This window comes from Amblyraja radiata, chromosome 5, assembly GCF_010909765.2.
Source record: "Amblyraja radiata isolate CabotCenter1 chromosome 5, sAmbRad1.1.pri, whole genome shotgun sequence".
Taxonomy (NCBI): domain Eukaryota; kingdom Metazoa; phylum Chordata; class Chondrichthyes; order Rajiformes; family Rajidae; genus Amblyraja; species Amblyraja radiata.
In genome coordinates this window covers 52,091,808-52,112,618 of record NC_045960.1, presented here as the reverse complement: position 1 = coordinate 52,112,618, position 20,811 = coordinate 52,091,808, and the positions used below count along the sequence as shown (strand labels likewise).

Genomic DNA, 20,811 nt, shown 5'->3' with positions numbered 1-20,811 from the left:
GTGACCAGAACACTTTTTAAACAATGCTGCCGAACATCATGAACTGTTCAGAACTTTTTAAAATAGTACTAGCCTAAGTGGGACCCGTTGGGTCCCATGTTCACACAGGAGGGCTGGTCTCCCGACGCAATATTCCACCTCTCCACCAATTCCAATATTGGTGGCCAGTGGGAGGGGGGGCTTTCTGGAATGCTGGTATGGGTGTTGTTGGCTGCAGGGACTACTGGTTTCCAGAAGACTAGTATGGACATTGTAGGCCAAATGGATTCTTGGGGTGGCAGCTCAGTCCCTCAAGCCTGGTGCTGGCAGCTCACTCACGGCTGGTAGTTGACTCATGGCTATTCCTTGAAATTCCATTTCAAGCAGAGTGCAAGGCCACCAAATTCAAATCCATTTTCCTACCATTTCAAGCAGGGTGCAAGGCCACCAAATTAAAGTGCAGTTTCTTACCCCTTCGAACAGGGTGCAAGGCCACAAAATTCAGGTTCAGTTTCCTACCACTTCAATCAGGGTGCAAGGCCACCAAATTCAAGCGCAGTTTCATACCATTTCAAGGAGGGTGCAAGGCCACCAAATTCAAATGCAGTTTCAATGCATTTCATGCAGGGTGCAATGACACCACATTCAAATGCAGTTTCATACCATTTCATGTAGGGTACAAGGACACCACATTCAAATACAGTTTCATGCCATTTCAAGCATGGTGAAACCAGCATAATACCACACAAAACACCACACTCACAGTTCAGTAGACATTCAGTGTGTTCAGTTGATTCACAGCTCAGACAGAGTCGTGACCTCTCACTCCCCCATCATGCAAGAGACTGAGCCACACCCACACTTCTGGATTTATAATCCCTCCCCCTCCCACTGGAAAAGGTGTGGCCTTCATGGCATGATTGACAGGAGAGATCTTCTCAACATTTTTTAAACACTAATAACACTTTTATTTTTCATTGATGGGAAGAATCCTCTGCACCTGATGAGCGGAGGGGGACTGAGTAAGATGGCCAAAAATCACAGCCGTAAGTGGTAGCGTTTTATCTAAAATCAATATAGTGCAAACAGGAAGTTGTCAAGTATAGACAAACAACCATCTGCAGTGCCTTTTCACTTCAACCCTAAATCCCCCAAACAACCCTCTGCAGTGCCTTTTCACTTCAACCCTAAACCCCCAAACAACCCTTTGCAGTGCCTTTTTACTTCAACCCAAACCCCCCAAACAACCATTTGCAGTGCCCTTTTACTTCAACCCAAAACTCCGAAACAACCATTTGCAGTGCCTTTTTACTTCAAACCAACCATATTTTCATTTTCAAACCACATTAAGGGCACTCACAGTTGAGTAGACATGTGTTCAGTGTTATTCAGAGCTCAGAGAGATGTGATCCTCTCGCTTCCTCCATCTTGCAGAGACTGAGTGAGCCTCACCACTTCCGGGTTTTATAGTCCCTCTCCCTTCCCACCAGCAGGGGCAGCAGAGAGAATGGCAACATTTTTTAAAACATTAATATATCTCTAATTTTTCATCGATGGGAAAAATCCTCTGGTCCAGTCCGGCGGAGGGGGGCTCTGAGCGAGGTGGCCAAAGATGACTGCCGTAGGTGGCGGCGTTCTCTCGGAAATCACATTACAGTTAGTCAAAAGCGGTCAAGATCTTACTTTTAGTAATATAGATAAGAAAGTTCCATTCCCCTAAAATTTGTGCAAATACATTTCTGAATTAATTGCTTTTTCCACCGTGACTGCTGCTCATACATTGCCAAAAGATTTTCATTGTGGTTTAATGGACCCATGCGCTAAGATTGCTCCCCCCCTTTCCTGCATTTAAGAGGCATTTAGACAGACACAAGAACAGGCAGCGAATTGAGGGGCATATATCACATATAGGTAGATCTATATAGGTAGATCACATATAGGTAGATGTGCAGTTAAACTGGTATCATTGTCCGCGCATATATGGTGAGCTAGTTCCTGTGCACTACTATGCTATGATAATGCCAAATGTGAACTGTTTCAATAGCTCAATTTGGGAGCATTGAGTAAATTAGCTTTCACATCAGGCTTCAAGCTCAGAATAGGTGGGGTGAATACTCATCTCTCTTGTGGGTACTCTTCCGCCGACAACATTCTGTGTAGATGTTAAAGTTCCCTCATGCATAATATTTATAGAGGGACATGGGCAGTGATATGAGGGCAAATGACTCAAAAGCAGTGTTACTTTATACACAATAAACTCAACTGTTAGCACTTAGTAGAGGAGGTGCTCAGTGGATCCATGAGTGCTGTTGGCGTCCTGAACCAGATATTGATTGGTTCTCAATTCCACTGATGTATTGTACATGCAAATCTATGAGGCACAAACTGGCTGATGAATGACTGGCGATTTTTGTTGTTAGATTAAAGTCCACGGCTTTCTACTACAGTTGATACGATTTATTGGATAAGATATGTAGTTTGGATCTTAGTTTGTATGTCAATGCAGATGTTTGTATTAAATGTGCTAATGTTACTACCGACAAAGCAAATTTGAAACTTGCCAACTTCATTAAAAAGAGCAGAAGTAACGTTACTTATGTTAGTATTTACAACAAACCATTACTCTGACGGGATATCAGAGCAGAAACAAGAACTATATTTAACCTGTCCATGACAAGGCAACATTAAGAATTTAATACAGCATAAATCAAGAAGTATATATGCATCATATGGTTTTGATGTTTATTAAAATTTAGGCAGACGGTTTTATTTTAGATTAACTTTAAAATCCCATCTCCATAGTTCTGCCATCTTAATTTCTACTCATCACATCAGAAACATAAGTTTCATGAAGTAATTTAATTATGTCCTGAGGAAATTGGAAAATGAAAGAAGTGACTAGAGGGCACAACTTAGCAAATGAGCAGGAAGTAAAGATATTGCATAGCGTGTTGCTTTCATCAAAAATGCCACATATCAGACAGCATAATCCTCATTTATTTTATAAGCAGTCTGATGCCCTCTTGAAAAACATTATTCCCATTATTCCTATATCTCCTTTGCAGCCACACTGGCGACATTTCTCATTGAAAACTTTGCTTATCTGACAAATATCAATCGACTCATCATAATTACCACTTCTTCGGTGACTAAACCATTAATTGATGCAAAATATGCATGGGAAATGAAGCTTGACACGGAATATAAAATACAGCACAGGAACAGATCCTTCAACCCACAATATCTGTGCCGAACATGATGGAATGTCTAACTCTTATCTGCCTTCACATAATTCATATGCTCCTTTACCTGCATATCTATGTGCCCTTTCAAAAGTCTCTTAAATTCCACTATCGTATCTGCCTCCACCACTGCCCCTGGCATTGTGTTCCAGGCATGCACCACCCTCTGTGTAAAATACTTGCCAATGCACAACTCATTTGAACTTTGCCCCTTTCACCTTAAAGTGCTGCTCTCTAGTATCTAATTTTCCATTCTGGGTGAAAGCTTCTGACTGTCTATTCTATCTGTGTCTCACATAATTTGATATACTTCTATCAGGTCGCCCCACCACATCTGGAGTTTCAGAGCCTCCACATCCTTCTTGTAACTGCATGCAATATTCCAAATGCTGCCTAACCAAAGGTTTATAAAGTTGCATCATGACTTCCTGACTCTCATACACAATGCCCTGACTCTGAGTCCATATAACCAAATCAATGTTAATCCCGTGCATCTTAATTTCTTTAATCAGCCTACCGTGGGGCGGGGGGGGGGGGGGGGTTAATTAAATGCCTTACTAAAATCCATGTAGACCACATCCACTGCTCTTTCCTCATCAATTACCTTTGTCACCACCTCCAAAAACCCATCAAATTAGTAAGACGTGACGTGCTGTGTATTAAGCCACGATGACTGTCCTTAATTAACCCATTGTCTTCTGAATGGGGGTAAATCTTATCCCAAAGAATCCTCGCCAATAGATCCCCTACCACTGATGTGGGACTCACCGGCCTATAATTCCCTGGATTCTCTCCACTCCCCTTCTTAAACAAAGTAACAACTTTAGCTACTCTCCGGTCCTCTGGAACCTCACCTGCAGTTACAGAAGATGCAAAGATCTTCCTCTATCTCGTCTCTTGTCTCTCTCAATAACCAGGAATAGATCTTTTCAAGTCCTTGGAATTCACCCCCCTTGATGTTCTTCAAGAGTTCCAGGAAGCAAGACGGTACGCATACCCCAGTTTGCATTGAATGTGACGAAGTAGAGATAGCTGAAAACTTCAAATTCCTAGGAGTCAATATGACCAACAACATCTCATGGACCACCCATTTTGAAGCAATGATCCAGAAAACACACCGACGCCTCCACCTCCCTAAAAGGCTTTGGATGTTTGGTATGTCCCTTACAACTTTCACCAACATCTACAGATGCACCATAGAAAACATTTTATCAGGATGCATCACAGCTTGGTTTGGGAACAGTTCCATCCTAGACCACCAGAAATTGCAGTGAATTGTGAACACAGCCCAGACCATCACACAAACCTACCTCCGTTCCATTGACTCCATTTATACCTCAAGCTACCTCGGCAAGGTCAGGAGCATAATCAAGGACAAGTCACACCCTGGCCACTCTCTCTTCTCCCTTCTCCTATCAGGCAAAATGTATAGAAGTGTGAAAATGCACACCACCAGATTCAGGGACAGTTTCCTCCCAGCAGTTATCAGGCAACTGAATCATCCTACCACAACCAGAGAGCAATACTGAACTACTATCTGCCTCTTTGGTGACCTTCGGACTATCCTTAATTGGACTTTGCTGGCTTTACCTTACACTAAACATTATTTCCTTATCATGTATACTGTAAATAGATTGATTGTAATCATGTATTGTCTTTCTGCTGACCGGTTCACACGCACAAAAAGCTTTTCACTCTACCTTGGTACACGTGACAGTAAACTAAACTGAAACAATACCTCCTCCTTCTTAATCTCAAACTGTCCTTGCATATTAGTATTCTCCATAATGATCTTACTGTCCTTCTCCTTGGTGAAAATAGATGCAAAGTATTCATTTAGTACCTCGCCTACATTCCCAGACTACAAGCTCAAACTCCCTCCTTTATCCTTGAGCAGTCCTACCTTCTCCCTGATTAACCTCTTATATTTAATGTAGGTATAAAAAGCCTTGGGATTTCATTTAATCTGAGTCGCCAAACCCATTTTGTGACTGTTCTAATCTTACTGTCTTATCGTCATTCACATCTGGAACTGGCCGAACTGCAGAATCTTGTTCTCATCAATTGGTTATAAAATCTTTTTGTTGTGTGTTTTCAATGCTGTTTTCAATGCTGTTAGCATGCATGTTATCCTGCACCAGATTGGCTCCTAACTTGTAGGTATACTAATATTTTAAATCTTCTAGAACCGTGGGCTTAATTTTTTTTCCCTTGGAAGAATGTTCATTAACTCAGATGTTAAAATAAATTTATTCTAAAGCCTTCCGATGCATCTTAAGAGAAATTGGGTAATCCAGGCTTTTATTCATTGGAGTTTAAAGAATAAGAGGTGCTCTAGTAGAAACTGAAAAAAAAACAATGTTCCAAATGGCTGCAGAGTGCTGGACAATGAATCATAGTCTTAAGGTAAAGGATAGATCATTTAGGACTGTGGTGATGAGAAATTTCTTCCCTTGGAATTCTCTACCACAAAGCAGATGAAGCCAAGTCATTAAATATATTCATGAAGCAGCCAGATATTGTTCTTACAGTGACAGGGTTCAAAGGATATGGGGGAAAGGTGTAACAGGATACCAAATTTGGACGATCAGCCACAATCACACAGAATGGCACAGCATTGTAAATGCTTTATTTCCAGAAGTATTTCTAAATGAGTCTGGAATACAGTGAGAGCCTGGGGTATGGAAGCAAAATAATATGCCTACTTCAAGGAATTAAAATAGAATTACAATGTTTTAGAAAATAGGAAAGCGTCATTGGGCATAATTTCCGTTGTTTGTACCCGTTTCCTATGTAATATTAGTTGTGTGCAATGATTTTTCTGTATGGTAGCTAATTTTTAAAGGATTATGTTACATGACTGACTGGCCTCTGTTGCAATAATGTTTAAGTATCATTCCATTAATTGGAAGTAGAATAGGACAGCAGATGGGATTGACAAAGCACCACCAACCCAGAATTGTGAAGATCCCTTCAGTGCAAGTAATCACAAACTGCCGGTATGAGATGAACTGGTGAATAAAGTGGCCACAGCTTGCTCTCAGCTCAGCATATCACATATATTTTTCACTTCCTCTTTAAGAATTGCAGCAGGTGACAACTGCTCTCTGTGTAATTGAAACACTATTTTAGTGTAGAAATAGTTGGAAGCTGGCTAGCTCTGTGGAGTAGGTACACAGCTGGAAAATGCTGTCTGCCTTTCTATAAATTCTTCTTCAAACAAAATATCTGAGGTTGTTAGTTTAAATGATTACCTTAGTAACTTAGACAAGGAAGGGGAGAAGATACTGTCTCAAAGTACTGGTTGATGACATTTGGATGTTGTATGGGAGTACCAAATGGCAGATGTGATTCCTCACAATCCAAATTACATATAAATGCAGGCTGCAGAACACAAATGTTTTATGTTTCACCTTAAGTATTGCACAATGAAGCAAATACAAGTTTCCCAAGCTGCACATTTTTTAGCAAGTAAACCATTTAAAGACTGGAAGTAATGACGGGAAAATCTTGCATTTACAATTGAGCCATAGCTAGTGGAGCAGAGAACAGAGAAATAAGAATTGAACCAGCACGTAAAACACTCAAATGAGACCCTGAAGAACATATCGGATACATTATGGCATATTGTAATCTGCCTAAAAATGAAACATTGGCAAGGACTATTTCATTATACACAACTAATAACATTTATACTTAATAATAATAATAATGGATGGGATTTATATAGCGCCTTTCTAATACTCAAGGCGCTTTACATCGCATTATTCATTCACTCCTCAGTCACACTCGGTGGTGGTAAGCTACTTCTGTAGCCACAGCTGCCCTGGGGCAGACTGATGGAAGCGTGGCTGCCATTCTGCGCCTACGGCCCCTCCGACCACCACCAATCACTCACACACATTCACACACAGGCAAAGGTGGGTGAAGTGTCTTGCCCAAGGACACAACGACAGTATGCACTCCAAGCCGGATTCGAACCGGCCACCTTCCGGTCGCCAGCCGAACACTTAGTCCATTGTGCCATCTGTCGCCAATGACATGGGAGCAATAATAAACAATGTAATCCTAAAGCAGGACATCAACCCTGAGGCTATGGCATTAAAACCAATGAGACAAAAGGTGTCTATGCACAACAAGAAGCATGCTGGGAGATATTCTCTGAAAGTGGTAAACTCCCAAAGAATCTAAAGAAATCCAAGGTGGAGATCATCAGAGTAGACTTGGAAGTAGCATGGAATAATAGATAGAATTGATAAAGGTCCCCTATGTAAGCACCATTTTACAAATGAATTTGCAGATGTCGTTCATGGAACAGGCAAAATGGTTCAAGAATATAAATTAATGTTAATAATAGTAAGTATAATTAATATAAAATGGCTGATAGGCCACTATGACAGATATTATATTACCAAGACTTGCCACTATTAATGTTTGGGGAAGAAACGTGAGTATGATGGCAACAGAGTGATGCCAGATATGACAGAAGGCAATGGTGACCCAATACATCACATCCTAGATCACAGAAACATAGAAAATAGGTGCAGGAGCAGGCATTTGGCCCTTTGAGCTAGCACCGTCATTCAATATGATCATGGCTGATCATCCAGAATCAGTACCCCCATTCCTGCTTTTTTTTCCCCATATCCCTTGATTCCATTAGCCCTAAGAGCTATATCTAACTCTCTCTTGAATACATCCAGTGCATTGGCCTCCACTGCCTTCTGTGGCAGCGAATTCCACAGATTCACAACTCTCTGGGTGAAAAAGTATTTCCTCATCTCAGTCCTAAATGGCCTGCCCATTATTCTTAAACTGTAACCCCTGGTTCTGGACTCCCCCAACATCAATAACATTTCTCATGCATCTAACCAGTCGTATCTCTTAATATGTATCCCTTTATGTATCTATATGATATCCTTTCATCCTTCTAAATTCCAGTGAATATAGGCCCAGTCGATCACAAGGTCGTAATGGAGAAGAGAGTTTATATCAAAGGAATAGGTTCATGAGTAGATCTGGAAGGACAGTCCATTATCACAAGCACCCCGTGATGACTTGGTGTTAAAGTAAACCACTCCCAGAGAGGATAGTATTTTGATAGTAATTATTAAAGGAAGAATGTGACTAATATAATATTGATTCTAATTTGGCCCAGCAGAAAGAATGTCACAGCAGAAAGAACAATCCCAACATTCATCATCATGCTGATTCATAATTTCTAAGATTACAGAATCACTTACCTGTCTGAGAATTTCCTTTTTTCCACAGCTTCGATAACTAAATTCTCATTTTACGTAACTACTTTTGCCGATTGGAATAATTAAAAAAATCTTTTCAACTCTCTAAATTCCATTATTCTGTCAAAATTCCTTATTCCAATTATGCAAGAATCTCACTTAGAACTCTCAACAAAAAAACCCAATTTGTTATTTTCTTCAGTCCATTCCATTAGGTAAGCTCTGAGACATGAGGGCTAGATTTCTGGTGGAATGGGAGCCAATTTCCCCATATGACTGATGCATCCTTGCTGAAGTAACTGCAAGATCCCCAGAAAATGAAGTAAAGGCCATAATCTGGTAGGTGGCATGGTGGCGTAGTGGTAGAGCTACTGCCTTACAACGCCAGAGACCTGGGTTCGATCCTGACTACGGGTGCTGTCTGTATGGAGTTTGTACATTCTCCCCATGATCTGCGTGAGCTTTCTCAGAGATCTTTGGTTTCCTCCCACCCTCCAAAGACGTACAGGTTTGTAGGGTAATTGGCCTGGTATAAATGTAAAATGGTCCCTAATGTATGTAGGATAGTGTGATGTGTGGGGATTGCTGGTCGGTGCAGGCTCCATGCGCTGAAAGGCCTGTTTCCGCGCTGTATCTCTGAAACTAAAAAAAACTAAAACTAAAAGACTCTTTTCTCAGAATAGCTTCTGCCAAAGTTATAGCAAATGCATTTGTGAATCTTTCACATAAATAATATTACATGAACTGTCGAAAGTCACTGGAAGTACTTACAGCAAAGATAACCTGTAGTGAACTATGTGCCACTTCTATATACTGGTATCCTAGCAGGCACCCTCTGACATAAATGTAACGATGGTCCTCTGGTACCCATTCTGGCAGGTCAGTTATTGTCACCACCACACATCCTGGTCCATTCTCCATCCACCAAGAACGATGCTTGGATATGTTAAAGGTCATAATCAGGTTGGTATCCTGGAACAGAAAACATAATGGTTTGAAGCAGTTGTTGAATTATGTGATCAAGTCTGCTTATCTATCGCTATTATTAAGTTCAGTTGACCACATCGTTGACCATGTACATAATAATGCTAATTAAATATTTTATTAATTTCTATACATCCCATTATTTTGATATTCGTCCTCCGATATAGTATTCGGTGGCAAAAGAGTGATTTGTTCTTTGTGTTATTATTTAAAATAAAATCATAGATTCCAGTCATATCCATCAGCAATTAGATGCAAATGGGCATCAACAACAAGGAAAGATATTGTACATTCAACAAGAATGTCATTTCGGTACATTGTGTAAATCACAAAAAAATATTGAGGTTAGGTTGAGAATCTGGTTTGTTTTTCCACGGGCAACATAATTATGCATAGGTTACTTTGATTCTGGAGTTATATTCATTAAGTACAATTACGTACCAACAGTAATAACACTTCATTTGGGCCTTGGACACTGTTCAGCATTCACTTGTCTATTTACCGTTGCACAATAATTGACCACATTAAGGGCCATATTATCTGAGCCTGTCGGCAATGGGCATGTCTTGTTGGCTCAGCACAATGGTAAAACTAACAAAAGGAGCTTACAACTGAATATTACTAAAGTGCTGAATATGACTTGCAGAAGGAGACTTTGGGTTAGCAAACATTTTGTTGCAACTTAAATACCAGAAGGGTCAGTGGAGGATCATTAAGTGGGAGGGCGATTAGCAAACAGCATATTAATAAAGTTGAGTGGTAAATTATTCAAACTTCAGAAAGATGCCATTTGCACTTTTACAGGTTCCATAGAGTGATGTTTGAATTTATTTCGAAGTCACGTGAGCGATTACATGAAGAGCCCCCCAGCCTGCACGCGCGTCAATACATCTAACGCATGGCGCGCGTGTCGGAGCAGTTCGAACTGCTCTGACAGGTAAGTCAATTTTGTTTCCAGCGGGCCACTCCGATAGCGGGCCCGAAGTAGCTTTATGGAGGCGACCGCAGTTTAGGCCGCTGTGGAAGCTCCATAAGGAGCTAGAGAATAATTTTGCGGTTACCGCCGTTCAAGCTCCGCACGCGAGCAGGCGGCTGAAATTGGAGACCGCCGTGGGGCTCCATAGGAGCTGGGATTGAGGCAGCTGCCGTTCGAGCTCCGAACGGGAGCAGGCGGCCGAAATTGCAGGCCGCTGTGGGGCTCCATAGGAGCTGGGATGACGGCTGCCGGCATCAGAGCTCCGAACGGGAGCAGGCAGCCAGATTTGCAGGCAGCCGTGGGGGCTCCGTAAGGAGCTAGGGTTCATAAATTGCGGAGTTCATGTAGGGTTCATAAAATAGCCGCGACCAGGAGCTACCGCTCAGGTAAGCTCAGCTGCCGTAGCACCGACAGTAATGCTGCAGCAACATATAGTGTATGTTTTATTTTTGGGCAGCTATAAATAGAGTTGGCATCAATAGCAGTTGCCACTCGGTCACGTTTGTGACTATCGTAGTCGATAGCATTCAAAAGTCATGTTTAATTCTTTGGCAATATAACGATATATCTTAACATGCCAATAAAGTTTATATTAAAATGATAATTACAAAGGACATTTTTTGTCACATACACCAATGGTGTAGTGAAATTGGTCTTGCCATTGCAGTCCAGAGCTCCTGGCTTAGGAAGCCTTTTTGAGCTGTGCCTATCAGGCACCTGTGGGAGCTACACCTGGTGGCATCATGGCAATTTCCGCTCACTAGAGGGGACTGTTGGAAATTCTGTTATAAAAGACTCCAACTATCTGCATATCGATAAAGCAGTCAAATCACTGATATAACCATATAACCATATAACAATTACAGCACGGAGACAGGCCATCTCGGCCCTACAAGTCCTTGCCGAACAATTATTTTCCCTTAGTCCCACCTCCATGCACTCATACCATAACCCTCCATTCCCTTCTCATCCATATGCCTATCCAATTTATTTTTATATGATACCATCGAACCTGCCTCCACCATTTCCACTGGAAGCTCATTCCACACCGCTACCACTCTCTGAGTAAAGAAGTTCCCCCTCATGTTATCCCTAAACTTCTGTCCCTTAATTCTGAAGTCATGTCCTCTTGTTTGAATCTTCCCTATTCTCAAAGGGAAAAGCTTGTCCACATCAACTCTGTCTATCCCTCTCATCATTTTAAAGACCTCTATCAAGTCCCCCCTTAACCTTCTGCGCTCCAGAGAATAAAGACCTAACTTATTCAACCTTTCTCTGTAACTTAGTTGTTGAAACCCAGGCAACATTCTAGTAAATCTCCTCTGTACTCTCTCTATTTTGTTGACATCCTTCCTATAATTGGGCGACCAAAATTGTACACCATACTCCAGATTTGGTCTCACCAATGCCTTGTACAATTTTAACATTACATCCCAGCTTCTATACTCAATGCTCTGATTTATAAAGGCTAGCATACCAAAAGCTTTCTTTACCACCCTATCTATATGAGATTTCACCTTCAAGGAACTATGCACGGTTATTCCCAGATCCCTCTGTTCAACTGTATTCTTCAATTCCCTACCATTTACCATGTACGTCCTATTTTGATTTGCCCTGCCAAGGTGTAGCACCTCACATTTAATGGGGACATGCTTCTTTTAATCATATGAACAACACCTGGCAAGGTTGCAGTATTTCCCCCATTCTGTCTAGCTGACTATCGGGAAGAGGTGAGTCCGATTATAACACCGGCTCATCCGAGTCATATGGGGGCCAGAGGCGCTCCAGTCCTTCCCTGTAATACTCCGTTGGGGCTCCATAAGGGAGCAAGGACTCGGAGTCACTAGCAGGTGCAACCTGTCTGGTAAGTATAATGATGATACCAACAGAGCACCGATCTGCACAGCTAGTCCCGGTCCGGCTTCTGAAGGGAGAAGCCTGACAACCCCGAGTCGGAGCAAAGTCAAAGCCAAGTCTGTGACAAGTCTTGTCGGATGATTTGGGACATCTATGGCAGGTATGATTGGGCGTTTGTCTCAATTAGAACATCTGATGTATCAGCTGGTGGCACAAGAAATGCTCAGTGTTATGAAGGCATGTCAGGCAGCAACTCTTGGCTCAGGGTTGCAATATTCCTCCCACTCAGGTGAAAGGAGTGGTGGAGATGGTGCCAGAGTAAATGCACATTTGCCTGAAGCAGCTCCTGGTTCAGGGTTGCAATATTCCTCCCACTCGGATGAACGAAGTGATGGAGATGGTGCTAAAGTATATGCACTCATGCCTGAGGCAGATCCTGGCTCGGGGTTGCATAAGTCCTCACACTCGGATGAATGAAGTGATGGAGATGGTGCCAAATATTATGCTACGTATTACGGAAGCATGCACAGGCAGTTCAAGTCATATGCCTGTAGCTACCCTGGTTTCAGGGTTGGAATATTCCTCCCACCTGAAAGACTATTGGAGATGGTGTCACAAAATATGCTCTGTGTTATGGAAGCATGCACAGGCAGTTCGAGGCATACGCATGTGGCAACGCCTGGATCGGGGTGTAATATTTCTCCAACTCTAAGAGAATGTCAGAGATCAGTATGGATCTGACTCCGAACATGACCCCGAACATGACTATGTGCCTGAATCCCATGCTTTAATGCATGATGTGCGGGAATCGCATAAGGAAGAGCTGCCTGCTCTTGCCTCTAAATTTGCTGTTCCCTCGGGATACGGATTAGCCACTACAAGAGGAGTTGGCCAGCAACATCAGCTATCTAACAGATATGACAAGCTTGACAGACAATGTCTGCAAATGGAACCTCGCTGAAGCTCCAATGAGCAAATCAACCCGGGGTCAGAGACGCTGGTAAGTAATGTCTCGTTATTAACCTCCGTAAACTCCGAAATGGAGCAGTCTGTCGACCCAGGTTTGGGTTTTCTGGCAGCATGGGCTGTCTAGTGGTTTTCACTGTCTCTGGGATAGATCAGGTTGATGTAGAGACATTGGCAGGGTGCCTTGCAAAGTAACCTCTGTAAGTTCCAATTAGGAACAGTTTGGTTATCCTGGTCAGGGTAGACCATCAGGGTAGAACTGGCTGGCTATAGAAGTCATAGTGACCAGGGAAGCACTGCATCATCATCATCATCTGTGATTGAGGTTATCAGACTGCTCAGTAGAATGAAGTAGTTGAAATCTTCCTCAACATATGGTTTATTTCTCCTCAGTTAGTAGAATTGCTGGTTCATTGGAATCATCATTACCATGCTTTCTGGGATACGTAGTTACCAGCAGCAAGCTGGTCTGGAAATAATATATTTTTTATCTGACCCGCAGGTTCATGTTGGGAATCAACAATGTATTGATAATATCCATAGGCTCTCAATACCAGTATTCCTGATTAAGTGGCGGGACGAAGAAATTGTGTTGTGCACTCTGGCAACTTAGACATGTGGTTTCAGTCAAAGGACTGCGATGTAATTCCTGATTCAGTCTTGCATTATACTAATTTCCACTCTGAGGGAAAACGCTGAGTATTTGTGGTGACTCTTAGTCAAGAGTTGACAGGGAACTCATATTCCCACATCAAAGGGAGACTGTGGTTTCAGCTCTAGTCATTAGGTTCTGATTATATGTTATCAGCGAAATGTATGAATAACTAGATAATGCATCTTCCGCGGGTAGAATAACCAAAAATTTCCATCCGTAGGATCAATGGAGGAACAGGGGTTCCGAGTGCAATCAGTGACAGCTCATCCGAGGATGAGTGGTCTGGCCTAGGACTAGAAAGGTATTTCTGATATTTCTCAAAATTACGGAAATAGGGTGCAGGCCGAATCGGGTTAGCATTTGGCTAATCGGATTATGGGTTTACTTACCCAGTTTAAGATGGATGATTGGGTTTCTGCAATTTAACTGATTCAGAGAATCGATCTTGTAGTTGCATACTCTGCCATATCTATACACATGAGGCACAGATTCTGCTGTTTTGATAACAAAGCTAGTGGTGAAAGCCTATGCTGCCCTATTCAGATTAAACGGCATTGTGTCATCGAGTTTTAGGTAATATGCAAAAATTGCAGCTGATAAAACTTATGGGTTATCGGTAGATACCTTTTGCGATATTACTAATGAGGCAACATGAAACTTAATTGTGACAATTTGCCTATTCATTCACACCATGGTAGGCGGCTGAAGCAACTCTTATTTGCTCAGTCACGAGTGACGGTTGGGGCAGCCTGTCTTCTCGGGCAGCTAGCTCTGCATAATTGCATGAGAAGCTTGTACACAACATATGTGAGTTAATTTTAAACGGAAGTAACAGAGGTTTGTGTGGCTTCCAGTTTGAGCCTAGAGAAGCGTTTATGTGATAGCACAATTGACATTGCTTGTGCTGCTTTGTCATTTGCGGTAGTACCATAAGTGGGACAATAAATGATTGGTTATTCTCCCACTGTTCACTAACGTTATGCAGGGTGTCTTTTATTTGACCACTCTAATAGCCTACACTCATTGTAGTGTGCGATGTATATCAGTAAATTATTATGCAAATATTCTTCTATTTTTCCTAATGGGACCAGTATTTTAAGATGATTATGCTTTCAGCAACTGATCTCAGCACAAAGAACACAGCCTTTACTCAATCTCTGGCTTGGTTTCTACGTCATAACTGACATTAAGGTAGCTTGTTATGGGAATGATCTCATAAGCAAATGAGCAGGATTGCATACATTTGAAGTTGACAGCATACCCACCAGAGTAGAGATCGGGGATGTCATTAGGTATACAAGTGCACTCTGTTTGCTAGTACCCATGAAATGAAAGATAGTTATTTTGTTATTCAATAGTCTCAAGATATTGCTGATGGCTCATTAGCAGCCAATAGAATGGATTTTCTCTTTCATCATACAGCATGAGGTTTACATAGTGCAGGTTAATAAATTATAAAATTTGGTTGAATATGTCTGGGTATTTGCAGATAGAATTCTGCACAGTGTTGCATGAGTTATTGTCTAACTCAACAGTCTATTGGGATTACAGTCCGGTTAAGAACAATGGCCATGTATGCAAGTTAGCACAATGATATTAATAACTCATGTTTTTTCATACAATTAATGGTTTATCTGTTTAGGTGTTTCACACAGAGATTGGGTCACTGCATGAAATCCCAGAGCTTTGAAGTCTTCACGTAGTCACTCACGTGACTTCGAAATAAAATATAAAGATTAAACGAGAACTTACCATTTGAAGTTTGATCTTTATTTTATGAGAAGTTAAAGTGAGGGATTACGTGCCCTCCTCTCCCAACCCTACTTCTCACAAAGATCATGCGGTAGTTCTAATCTCGTTAATCTTCCTATAGCTTAGGTCAGCAACCATTCTGTGGTTTCATACAGCTGCTCTGAAGATTGATGCGCATGCGGGCTGGTGGGCTCTTCACGTAATCCCTCACTTTAACTTCTCATAAAATAAAGATCAAACTTCAAACGGTAAGTTCTCGTTTAATCTTTCTATTAGAATGATGAGTTATGATGGTTAGAATCTGAAAGATTTGGGTGCAGAAATTGGTACACATTCATATACGCTGCGTATGTGTCATATGTGCATTGTACTCCATTGATTTCACTGTATGTGCATTGTACTCCATTAATTTGAATTGTCATTTATTTCAATATCACTTTTTATTTCTAGTTTTTGATTATTATTTGAATACGTTATTTGAAGAGAAAGAATACAAGTTTTGAAATGTCTTTGATTCATAAGTGGTCAGTTTGATATCTGTAACAGATAGTCACCATTTGAAATTAATTTTGTACTAATGTAAAGGAGACATTGGATAAATATAAAAGAATGAATAAAATGTCTTGTGATGTTGTAGCAACAGATTGCATCTGGCAACCTCCTATTCTGAGAGAGAGAGTATCCTTGGATTGTCCAAAGAGACAAGGTTATCAATCTCTTTGTGCATCCTGTACAGCTCCAGCAACCCAAGGTCAATCTTGACCTCCAGTGCAGTTGGTGTAGAATATGCATTATCACCTTGTGACTGCATGAGTTTCTTCTGGGTTCTGCCCACACCCCACAATTTCTGCCCACAACCCAAACAGTGGTTAATTGGCAATTGTAAATTGGTCCATTGTGTGGTACAATCTGGAGGGAGTTGATGGGTTGTGTGGTATCAGTGTAAATGGGTGTTTGATGGTGTGCACAGACATGATGGGACAAAGGGCCTGTTTCCATTGTATACAAACCTGACTCCACCGGGATGGTGAGCACAATAATTAAGCCCTCTGAATTTTCAATCATTGTTTCGTTCGTTAGGCAAAATCAATGTCTGCTCTGACCAGGTGACATGCAGCTACTACAGTGCACTTGGTATATTTCCAAAGAATCACAAGAAACTGCCTAAAGAAACAAAAGTTGTTTGCCTAATGTAACCTGGGAGAGGGGAAGATGCTCTCGTTCACATATTTCCTGCATCAAGATTCTATTCCAAATTCTGCTTAACACATTTCCATCAGAATTCAATGTCACTGGAAAAACTTCTACTGTGTGATGATAAACTGTAGCTTAACGTAGGGAATTGTGATCCTTCAATTCTTTTGTGCCCATGGAATTTTAAGGTGGACGGTTTCTGCTAAAAATGTTTCTCCTCGCACTGCAGCATAAGCACAAAACTAGTGAATACAAAGTAAATTCTATGAAACAACTGATGATATATTCTTCCATCCTCCTTGATGTGTGAAATAATAGGGAAGAGGCAAACATAAAGTGCAAATTTCAAAATACTAGCTCACTGTTCTACTGTGAAATGTACTCCATAAACAAACTAAATTATTCCCCGCATTCTTAAAATTTAACAAAAGGAAACATTTAGAGTCCTGGGAAACCTTCCTGGTCCTGTTTGAAGAACTGAAAATAAGGCTTCAGACTGATGCAGAAAGCCCAATATAATTGAAGACCTCCAGCCATCAAGCTGCGTTGTCGAAGAAGACTATAACCTCTCTCCCATGGAACTGATTTGTGATATGATAGCGAAATAATTTAGTATATGAAAGGTTAAAATTATGTTTAAAAGGTAATTATGGTTCTCAAACTTAATATCCAGTCAATGTAAATTATGCTTTATTCATCCTAATCATAAAATATCAATTAAGAAACCAAACAAAATGCAGACCGTATACCAATTACTGTTTATAATTATGTCTGTTGATGCATTGCACAGTATTAGAACAAATAAACAAATGAAATATTGCCAATTCAAATTGTGAGTAGTTATGCAAATCAACAAATCTTGCAAAACTGATTGACTTCACAATGCATTTTCACATTTTTAATTTGTCTATTTCTTTGTGCTGCAGAAGGAAAGAAAACTTGCATTAATTCAGAAAGATTTTGAATTTTCAAAAACTGTCTCGAAATCAATTCATTTGATACTTCAAATTACACAATTAAGTTTGAAACATTGGTATAATTTTTATGAAAGGAACTGTATTAAACAATGTTTCATATAATAAATGTGGTTTTGCACCACCTACCTTATATTTTATTCATACAATTTTTCAATGTGTTACACTCTCATTTAAAGACATTCATTGTTATAATTCATGTGTTACTGCAGCAGTAGACCAAACCACTGAATAACTGATTTTACTCCATGATGCAATCATCCAGGCAGGGAACTGTAACAGGCTGTATTTTAATGAAAGTATTTTCCAGAAGTAGAGTTAGTTATAAGCAAATCCAAGAGGCTGGTAAATATTTTTTCTTCAGGCAATTAGAAGTACTAAAATCATAGCATTTCTAGTACAAGTCTCTTGAGAGATTATTCAACTTCTTATGTGCTATTGTATATAAATATATGATAAATCATACTAGGAATTATCTTATTTATCCTGCAATTTAAAATACATAATGTAGTTCAAGAAGTACTATAAACCATTTTATATAAAATATAATATTCAAAATTATAATGATATGTGTGTTAATTAGCACATGATGAAACTAAACAGAGCATAAAGTGCTGGAGTAACTTAGCACGTCAGGCAGCATCTCTGGAGGACATGAATAGGTGCCGTTTCAGATCAGGGCACTTCTTCAGACTCTGAAGAAGGGTCCCGACCTAAACCATCACCTATTCATGTCTTTCAAAGATGCTGCCTGACCCACTGAGTTGTTTCAGCACTTTGTGTTCTATGCAAGATTCCAACACCAGCAGATCCTTGTGTCTCCACAAAGCTAAACATGTTGTATAAAATGGAAGAAAATCATTTTTATAAGAGATTAAAATGAATCAATCAACCTGGATGCAGCACTAGTACACTACCCAAAAGATTAAGGCAATCATTTGTTATGTGATTCTCAAAAGTATTTGCAACAAGAAAAACCTTGACCAGAATGTAACTCTGCTACGATCACGCTCAACAAAGACAGTTTATTTTACAACCATAGAACTCAAATAAATTGCATTTGACAGAATGGAAAAATGAAGTTTGTTAAAAGTCACGCAGCTTGAAGTGCCAAGTTTATCAGGAAGCAATCACAGACTTCAGAGAAGTTGTAAAGGCTACAGGCTATAATTTTCATGCCTGCAATGACATTTCAACCACATCTAGATTTAAAAGATCTTCGCATCTATTTTCCATAGCAGCCATTAGCAACAGAAAAATGCAAAGTGCAACACTAGCTGTTTGTAAAGAATCTCCAACGAAGCAATAAGGAACAACACAGGTAGCCTGCTGAGCGCTATCCTGCAGATCTCGGATTCATTATAAATCTTCTGCTATCCAGCATGAACTGGCACTGGCAATAGGCTCTGTGAATTGCTGAGTCGCAAACTTGGTGCCAATCTCTTCTCATCACTGGAACTTTGGTGATGGGCACCTCGTAGACCGTCAGAGGCCACATCAGACGGGGGAGCAATCCAGACTGCAGGCACCACAGTTTCAGCTTACCAGGAAGCGAGGTCTTGTCTATGCTAGCAAGGCCTTTGATGTTTTTTTTCCCTCAGTTGGTCACACTGGTCTGAGTCTTTGAGGCTTGCATTGTACCACCATCCTAAACTCTTGACTGGCAGCTCTGACACCATCAAAATGGGTGTTTCATCAATGTGGACAGGCTTGTCTACGATTTTTCCTCTGATGATGGATATGCTCCTGGATTTGCTGGGTTTCAACTTCATCCGGGCCCATGTTATGTTCGCATGAAGCTTTTCCAGCAGGCGCTTGGTACATGCAATGGTTGAGGTCAGGGTGGTCATGTCATCCATGTAGGCGCGAATGGGAGGTAGCCGCTGCCCAGACTGCAGCCGCTCTCCTCCTACGACCCACTTGGAAGCTCGGATGATCACTTCCATCGCCATGGTGAAAGCTAGAGGGTAGATGGTGCAACCTGCCATTATTCCCACTTCCAGTGATTGCCATGATGTTGTGTATTCTGTTGTTGTAATACAGAATTGCAAATTTTGGAAGTAGTTTCTGACCAGGTTTGTAATGGTCTTTGGCACATGGAAGAACTCGAAGGCTGTCCAGTGGAGAGAATGAGGAACAGATCCAACAGCATTGGCTAGGTCCAGGAATAAGATCTCTTCCTTCCCTTTTTGCAGACTGGATTTGATGCCATATCACGCTTGTGTACTCTAAGCATCCAGAGAAGCCTGGTGTACCAGCTTTCTGTACCGACGTGTCAATCAGGTTGTTCTGTTTCAGGTAGGTTATCATCCTTTGAGCAACAATGCTAAAGAAGATCTTCCCTTCTACATTCAAGAGATTGATTTGCTGGAATTGGTCGATGTTTGAGGCATCTTTTTCCTTGGGGATCACCACTCCCCCTGCTCTTCGCCATGCTTTTGGGATGGTTTGCTTTTTCCATGCTATCTTCATTTGCCTCCATAAGAACCGTAGAACATTTGGAGCATTTTTGTACAGCCGGTATGGAACTCCGTTAGGTCCTGGAGCTGAAGCTGCCCTTACCTTCCTTACGGCTTTCCCGACCGCTACATCTTGGGAGGTTGTCGTCCAACTGATGTTCTGGCTGAGGAATGGGTGGCATGTCTGGAGGTATCCCCCTCTGCTCAAATCTTTGGTTGTCTGTGTACGTTGATTTCAGGTGATCCTCCAATTCCCTCTTTGACACCTTAAGTGACCCGCTCTTTTCCTTTGTGATGAGTCCTTTCACAAATCTGAAGGGATCCTTGTAGAAGGATGTTCTTGCCCTCTCCTTCTTCTTGCGTCGAGTTCTGAGGGTTTCTGCTCTCCGCAGTCTTCCCATGCATTCCTTTAGATCTGCATGCAGGAGTTTGATGTCCACCCTTTCCTCCAGTGAGGATTTCCTCCACCGTTTCCTCAGGCCCCATCTCACTGCCTTCTCGATTTCCCGCTGCCTTCTGAGCTTGGGAGGGGT

General features: G+C 41.2%; 1 protein-coding gene across 1 annotated transcript in view; it reads right to left on the bottom strand.

The window, feature by feature from the left end:
- The window catches only part of nkain2 (sodium/potassium transporting ATPase interacting 2), a 398,362-nt gene that overhangs the window by 53,400 nt on the left and 324,151 nt on the right, over positions 1-20,811 (bottom strand). The window contains exon 4 of the mRNA XM_033021198.1: positions 9,233-9,433. Within this exon, the coding sequence (XP_032877089.1) occupies positions 9,233-9,433 (201 nt within the window). The remainder of the gene's footprint in view (positions 1-9,232; positions 9,434-20,811) is intronic.